This window comes from Crinia signifera, chromosome 7 (assembly GCF_055691185.1).
Source record: "Crinia signifera chromosome 7, ASM5569118v1, whole genome shotgun sequence".
Taxonomy (NCBI): Eukaryota; Metazoa; Chordata; class Amphibia; order Anura; family Myobatrachidae; genus Crinia; species Crinia signifera.
The window spans coordinates 153,408,907-153,417,348 of NC_139223.1; the positions used below are offsets into that span (position 1 = coordinate 153,408,907).

The following is an 8,442-nucleotide window of genomic DNA, read 5'->3' on the forward strand; positions in this document are numbered from 1 at the left end:
GGAAAACGGTCGACATGCACTAGGTTGACAATGACAAAAAGATCAAAATAGGTAAAATGTTGACCGGGAAATGGTCGACACATGAAAAGGTCAACATAGATTTTTTAAATTGTTTTTATGTCTATGTAGACATAAATCCACAGTAAGTGTAAGGCATACCCTCGCATGGCTTGCTTTGCTCGCCATGCCTCAGGCCTGGTACCTCGCTTCGCTTAGCACACATTACTGTTTTTAATTGTAGTCCATGCGGATTGTAGCGTAACAAGTTATCTGAAAGAAAAAAAATCTTGAAAAAAAATCATGTTGACTTGCTTTCGTGTGTCGACCAATGTGGTAGTGGTTGACCTATTGCTTGTGTTGACCTTTTATCAGTGTCAAACTAGTGCATGTCACCCTTTTGCCTGTCAACCATTAGTGGTCCACCTAGGCACTGTCGACTTATAAGTCAGTTTTATCTCAATAGGAATAATATACTGCTGCTGCTGCTGCTGCTGTCACTGCCCATGTAATAAGACAGCGTGAGGAGTGCCCGCTGGTGAGGGGACTGTGTGTGACGAGTGACAGGCCGGCCCCCATGTGACCGGGCACAGGAGTAAGTGACAGCAGGAGGAGGCGGAGTGCGCTGTTGTGATCAGAGAGCTTGGAAAGTGCCCGGGATCCCCCATTGCCGCTGCCGCTGCGTCCTGTGCCCCAGCTCGAACATCTCACCTGTGGAGGGGAGGACCGGTCCCCAGCCAGCCGGGGAAGGCGAGCGCCTGCAGATGCGTGGGCACCATGCTGCTGACCTCCGGGCTTCTCCCCCTGCTGCCCCGGGCTCTCCTGCTGCTGCTGCTGCTGCTGCTGCTCGGAGCTGTCACTCTTTGCACAGGTACTCACACTTTCTCTCCAACTTCAGGGACTACTATTACTACATGTTATAACATTGTAATAATAAATAACTAATACCCATACTTGCTCCAGGCCATGCACTAACAGGGCTACCATAGGAACAGCTCAGGTGCAATGTCTGCTTATAATATTATTTTAGTCTAGATTCCCAGCATTTTTATCTCATTACTAACTTGTATATAAGGAGCATCCTGCAGAAACATTGCAAACTGTAATATCAGTTATATTATGTGTCCATCATACTGTATGTGCCTTTAACGCAACAGATGCTGACCCAAACACTTCAGGATGACTTATTAACAATTAATCTCAGTATCTTATTAAAAAGTGTTTAATAAGTAAAAGTTATTCTGAACATTAATTGTTAATGAGAAGGGCACTTAGAGCAGCTTTGCCTCTAATGACTTACATAAACAAAATACAATATCAGCCTTATCATTACAGTATATTGCCAATTAGTTAACCAGGTGTTTATTATGATAACTTGCATTGGACTGATTGGCTAAGAGGTGCTTATATATTTATGAGTCCTACCAAGCATGGTCGTGACCAGGTGATACTCGATTTCCTCAGGTATAACAATGGCTTGCAGGTTCACAATTTTTACAATAATATCAGTGTTTTAACACACACACACACACACACACACACACACACACACACACACACACACACACACACACACACACACACACACACACACACACACACACACACACACACTCACTGTACATCATACATACAGGGGGAAATTTACTATGATGTTCATTCTACTTCACATGTTGCTATGGGCAACCAATCAGATCCTGTCTACTATCTTCTAGAGGGCACTAAATAAATAAGAAGTAGATTCTGATTGGTTGCCCATAGCAACATCACATGTGAAGTATAATTCACATCTTAGTAAATTCCCCCCACAGAGTCTTAATTCTAAGCACCCTACACAGTTTTATATGATTGGCGTAGTGTTTGAGCTAGCACAGAGAGTAATAATGAATACACAAAACATGCATGTATTATATGCCAGTGCGACTCCCATGACCTAGCTGGCATTACTAAAGTCATTAGTGTTATGCTTGTTGTGTTTATGCCCACCCAGAGAGGGGACCAGGAGTGCCACTAGCAGACTGTGGTGCTAGATTGTCTCCTAGTGAACACAGCACAGAGTATACAACAACACATGTAATAAGTATAACGTGTTAGTACTGAGAATATTATTAATACAACACTGTGTTTGCGGCTTTGCTGTAGAGGGAGAGCTATACCCGATTAAATCTGCTTCTGTTGGGTGAACTCTTAGTCCGAGTTTAATCTTCTTAAGGGAGAGAGCTTCTAAAAAAAGGTCACCAACTAGCCCTGCCAGTATATATCATAGATGGATATGTATTTGTGTTAACAAAGTGTGTAGAAGGAAATTCTATAGCCTATATTGTTTAAGTCAATTGGAAATGATAGTGTGGTTATAACATATACAGTGTGTGTGATTCTGGCATTTTTATGACCTACAATATAAACCTCAGCCGGGCTATCATGTACATAGGAGCAAAGACATTGACGCTTACCATCTGCAGCCGATTCCACCAGACCATATTGGGAATTTTTTATTCTTTGCATTTTGCTTACAAATAACAATGGCCCTTATTCTGGTTGGTGCGGTAATATCCGCGTGCGTTCGTGCCGCCGATGTTTTGTGTCTGCGCATGTGCAGCGGCGTCTCTGCGCATGTGCGAGCGGGACGCACGGCCACATTCCGCATGAAATGTGTACACTACAGACAGGGGGTGGAGAGGGGTGTGAAGGGCTGTTTGGGCTCATTACCATATGTTTACACCCCGCGTTTCATGGGCGTTCCCATGCAAACGCTGGGCGTACGTATGGTAATGCGGCCGTGACGCACGTGTAGGGGGCGGACATATGACATTGCCGGATGTCAGCTGCCCGCCCAGATCCCTGCTTTTGCACGGAGAAATGCCCGTGTGGTCTGAGGTTGCGGGAGCTGCCTGGCCACTCGGTCCTGCATTCGATGGTCTGCGACCATCGAATGATGGGGGAGGTTCCCTAAGATGGAGGAGGTGTATTCATGAGAAATACACGTGCGGTCCGTTCGGACAGCTTCTTACCGCGTTCGGACGGAGTTGGCGATCCGTATGGAAGGCGGGGTTTAGGACGCACGGTGCTGGCCGCATATTCGGATCCGGCCGCACCGATCAGAATAAGGGCCAATGTCTTGCAAAGATGTCAGTGCCTTAGTTCTGTGTACATGTTGACCTGGATTAGCATTTTTGAGGCTGATGGACAGCGATGCATAAACGTTGGCCACAGCCTCTCCTGGACTGCACACACAAATGCATTATTCACCCATGTACAGAGTTCTACAAAACTTTGCAGGTGAAACTAGTCATGTGCAAGCTTAGGGGGTGTATTTGCGCCAAGGCGTTCGCACGGGTAGGGGAGGGGGCGGGCACAAAGCGGAGGAGGGGAACGCCCAGCGTTTATTGGCATCCCCTTGAAAATGCTGGGAGTTCCGCTGGGGTAATGCAGGCTGGCCGATGCCTGCTCGGGACAAGCGGCTGACATCACACGATGTCAGCCTGGCCACCCCCTCACCTCCTTCGTGGATGGCGGCAGCAGGTCACCAACAGCAGCAGAACCAAGTGATCCCACGGGACCGCCGGCATCTAGAGTGCTCCGCTCAGCGCTCACCCCCTCCTCGGCAGACTCCCTCCCAGTTTAGACCTACTTTTATTCCCGAACGGGAGAAAAATCATTAGATGGTCGGGGATGTGTTCGCATACATACCCACGCATGGTACCGAGGGAATTCGGCGGTGGGGGGTGTTTGGATGGGCAGCATTTATGGACTCGCTAGGCAGTGAATGTATACTGCTTACAAGCCTTGCTGAATCAGCCCCTTCGTTTAATAGCCGTTATCATTATATCATTACGATGCACTTGGACTTGCCCTATACTTGGTGCAAATCATATTCCTGGAAGCAGAGGGCACCTGCCTCCTAGAGGGCACCGCTGGTCTGTAGGAATTACTTTACAAAATTGTTACAGTCTGGGATACATTTCCTTCTTTGAATTCTGCTTGTATTTTCCTGACCCTATCAGATTGCTTGCTTGGTCAGACCCCACCCTCTGGGGTAGATTTTTTATGCCTGGTGAAGCGGTAAAGTGGCCATTGATAATGCACCAGACAGATCCTAACCGTCAAGTTGCAGGCTAGGTTTGAAAAATGACAGTTGGGAACTGACTGGCTGTGCATGATCACCGGCAACTTTATCACTTCACAAGACTTAATAAATGTGCCCCTCTGTTTTGCAAACAATGTCACTGACATTAAGGAAAGAGGCATCAAATATCATTATTTAATACTGGTGCACAAGAAAAAGGTGCTGCTACTTTTTTTTTTTTTAATAATCATTTTTATTAAAGTTTCAAGATTTACAGAAAAAACGGAATTTCACGGGAGGGAATGCAAATAAAATGAGGATGGGGTAGGGTAAGGGAGGAGCCGGATATAATACATAAATGACATATGAACTATAAGCAAATAGTATACTAATAGAACGTAACTAATACTAAACACAAGAGGCATGGAAAATGTACGTATTAGTGTTCCGATAAGCCAAGACAATATACATAAAAATCAGAATTTGGTGAATGTAGTATAGAGAGATCTAGATGAGAGTTATCAGACAAGGGCAGAAGCTTTTTCTCCCTATATTGACCCCATTTTAGCCACCTCCTTGACAATGGCGATGTTGCTGCAGAGTACTTGCAACCAGCAATTTCAAATAGGTAATGCTTGTGAATTTTCTCTTCAATGACTTGTATTGTTGGGATGGCTGGGGATTTCTATAATTGAGCTATGGCTGCTTTTGTAGCGAGTAAAATATGTCCCAGAAGGTAACCGTCACCCACGGACAGTTTTCCAAGGTAGAAATGAAACAAGGCAATCAATGGCTCAGCTGGAATATCTACCAGTACTACCTTACGGATTAATAGAAACACTTCAGTCCAGAGGGGTCGGAGCAGAGGACAGGACCAGAAAACATGGGAGATGTTTGCAATAAATCCACAGTTTCTCCAGCAGTATTGGGGTACATTAGTCCAAATTTTTATGGAGGCATTCAGGGGTAAGGTAGACTCTTTGGGATAGCTTATAAAACATTTCCGAGTGGCCAACACACCTCGAGATCCTGAAACAGGAATGGGCAATGGAGTCCCACTCCTCCCCCGAAAGGGAAAGACCGAGATCTCCCTCCCACTTAAGCTGAGCGGGCAGCTTGCCCCTCCTAGACTCCAGCAAAAGATACGTGTACCACCAGGAAATGCCTCCTCTCCTATGGGGGGAGCATAGACGATGAACCAAAAGCTTCGGGGAGGATAATTCCGTTGTATGCCTAGGTGGACTATTATACAACCAGTGTCGGAGCTGTAAATATTTGTAGAAGTCCTGTTTTGGTATATTGTGCTGGGCTTGAAGTACTGAAAAGTTGGCTAGAGTGTGATCTAAGAGAACATCTTTGAGAGAGCGGAGGCCGCGTTCTGCCCAAGAATCGGTGCTGCTACTTTTAACAACCTATCAGAAGTAAGCAATTATTTTCTAGAATACACTACTAAAATTACATACTTTAATCAAGCGTCACAGAGCTTTCCTAGTGAGTTCAGAAGACACTTGCCTCATCCTCTGATCAATATGGCCCTTATTCTGATTGAGTCGAACGGCTCCGTGTGCGGTCGGATGGCCGATGATTGGTATTTGCGCATGTGCAGAGGCGTATTTGCGCATGTGCGAACGCCTCGCACGTCCGAACACGGAGTGAGGTCCGGGCAGAAAATGATCTTACGGATCCGTCCAAGCAGGGGGTGGAGAGGGGCACGAAGAGCTGTTTGGGCTCATTACCATATGCGTACGCCCCGTGATTCATGGGCGTTCCCATGAAAATGCTGGGCGTACGCATGGTAATGTGGCATGATGCACGTGTGGGGGCGGATGTAGCCGGATGTCAGCTACCCGCCTATATCTCTGCTTTCATACGGAAACATGTCCGAGTGGTCTGGAGCACTCTGTGCTGCCTGACCGCTTGGTCCATCAATCGATGGTCGGCGACCATCGGAGGATGGGGGAGGTTCCCACAGATGGAGGAGGTGTTCACATGAAATATCTACGGTCTGTACGCTCGTAGGTCTTAACGCATTTGGACGGTTTGAGCGATCCGTACGGTAGGCGGGGCTAAGAGCACTCGAAATACGCATCCGTCCGAATCAACTAGAATAAGGGCCTATGTGAGGAAGGAAACAAGTGTCTTCTGAACGCACTAAGAATGTGTCGGCAATGTGGAAACTCATGTCAACCTTTTCAGTGTGGACCTTTTGATTACCAACCTTCTGACAATTTCGACCTTTTAACCCTGTTGATCCTTCGACCCCATCTACCTACTGCATGTCGACATTTTACTGTCGATCTTCTGACTGTCCACCTAGACTATGTAGATCATGGGTCTTCAACCTGTGGCCCTCCAGATGTTGGGATACTACATGTTCCAACATGCATTGCCACATTTTTTCTTATAAGAGTATGCCAAAAAACCTCAGGGCATGCTTGGACATGCAGTTCCACAACACCTGGAGGGCCACAGATTGAAGACTTGTGCTGTAGATCTATCAATCCAAAACTGTTTCAGGATTGCACCATAGGATTTGCATACTGTAGTATCTAAGTAACTTCCTATGCATTCCCCCATACTCACTTCTCTTCCCTTGCTCGCTGTATAGTTCCAGCATGAATTATCTTGCAGCATACCACTTAGAGATAATCCCCAACAAATTACAATGGGAACAATATAATCCACCTGTCCCAATTCAGATATATTATTCTTGATGACCAAATCACATTGACTTTTCAACTAACTACTTTCTGGAGCTCCGCCTACTTGTGGAAACCACGCCCCTTACATCATCCGCTATTTGGTTAGGGCCAGTTTGGAGGTATAACAGCAATATTTTTCTCCTAGGGGTTTATTTACTAAAGTTTAATTTTAAATCGATTAATAACGAACTACATGGATGTTGGGTTTCAGGGGTTTAAGGTGCCCATACACATTACTTTTTGTACTAGATCTCACCTCATCTCATCGCAAATTTTTTTCTGTATAGATCTGTACTTTTGCATTAGATATGGAATTCGATACATTCATGGTACATTGTACACATTCGATTTAGTAGATCGAATTCAATATTTCCTTGGCTGCACAGTAGATTTTTCTGTTTGATTTTGTGCAAACGGGAGCGCGCATCGAATCGAATGTAGATCGAAAGTGAAACAAAAACCATTTGATTTCGTTTAGGATTCGATTTTGCTTCTCTAAGCAAAATCGAATCGAAAACCGGGAAAAATCGATGCATGTGTACAGGGCTTTAGTTAGTTTTAGCCGTTGAAAATTAAAACCAATTTAGGTCAATTTTCATCTAATTCAGACCTGATCGCAGGACAAAATTGTTCTCACAATGGGCATTTAATGGGCATGCAAAGAAAAAAATGTGCCAGCGCTGGCTGATATGATGTAAGACGGTTCAAAATAATATTAATAGATTTATTAATTATAGCATGATTTTAAATGATAAAATTATAATAAAACAATAATATACGAAACCAATCAAATGACCGTATGGTGTGAACTAGAGCTGCTAAATGAATTGAAGCTTGAATAAAGTCAGACATTTCCAACTGTTTGCAAAATTTAATTTATATTACCGTTCCATGCCGGTGTAATGATTTTTAGGAGGGTCTTGGAGCAATTAGGGATAATGCTGTTGTCCCAAATATTGCAAAGATGTCTCCCACAGATCCCTGGATGCTCTATAGTTGCAAGAGCTCAGGATTCTTTATAGCACTCCACTTGATCCTCTGGTTAAATTAGGGGCAATAGCGGAGTGTCTCAAGAATGCAGTGGACCAGTTCTTGTGGTGCTGTGCGATTTCAGGATATATATGAGCCAGTAAATTGAATTGGAATGGTGGAAAGTTCCAGGTGGATAGGTAGCCCAACTTGTTTCCCCGTATTCTCTACTGCGGCTGCCCTGCCGCTCCCAAGCCAGGGTGTTGCCTGCGCAGCGTGACAGTAAGAGGTCATGCTGCGCAGGCCATACTGTCGTATTCACACATTGCCGCTCTCCTCCCGGATGCTTTGCCCGCACGCTCTGCGGTGGTGGTAGAGAATAAGAAAGTATGGCAATTTAAACATGCAAAAGACAGCTATAAGGATAGCCTTACAAAGAAATAAGGATCATATAGGGTTTGAGGAAACAATATGGTTAAAAAGGGGGCAGACTAGATTTCAGTAGGGGCAGTGATTGGCTACATATCCCAAAGCAAAGTGTTTCGTTTGCGGGGGTGCTACGAGGTCAGGATCTCTGTTGGAAGATGGAGAATTCCTGACCTATTTGTTGGATCTGTAGTGGTCGGCTTGCATGATGCCATGGGCCAAAAGGCCAACCAATGGTGTTGCAGATGATACCATTCTAAAATTGTAACTATGACGACACTA

The 8,442-nt window shown here is 45.0% G+C and overlaps 1 protein-coding gene across 1 annotated transcript in view; it reads left to right on the top strand.

The window, feature by feature from the left end:
* The first annotated feature begins 605 nt into the window (after nucleotides 1-605).
* ACVR1C (activin A receptor type 1C) overlaps nucleotides 606-8,442 on the top strand; it is a 102,169-nt gene continuing 94,332 nt past the window's right edge. Inside the window, exon 1 of the mRNA XM_083154021.1 lies at nucleotides 606-868. Coding sequence (XP_083010147.1) covers nucleotides 775-868 — 94 coding nt within the window. The 5' untranslated portion in view covers nucleotides 606-774. The remainder of the gene's footprint in view (nucleotides 869-8,442) is intronic.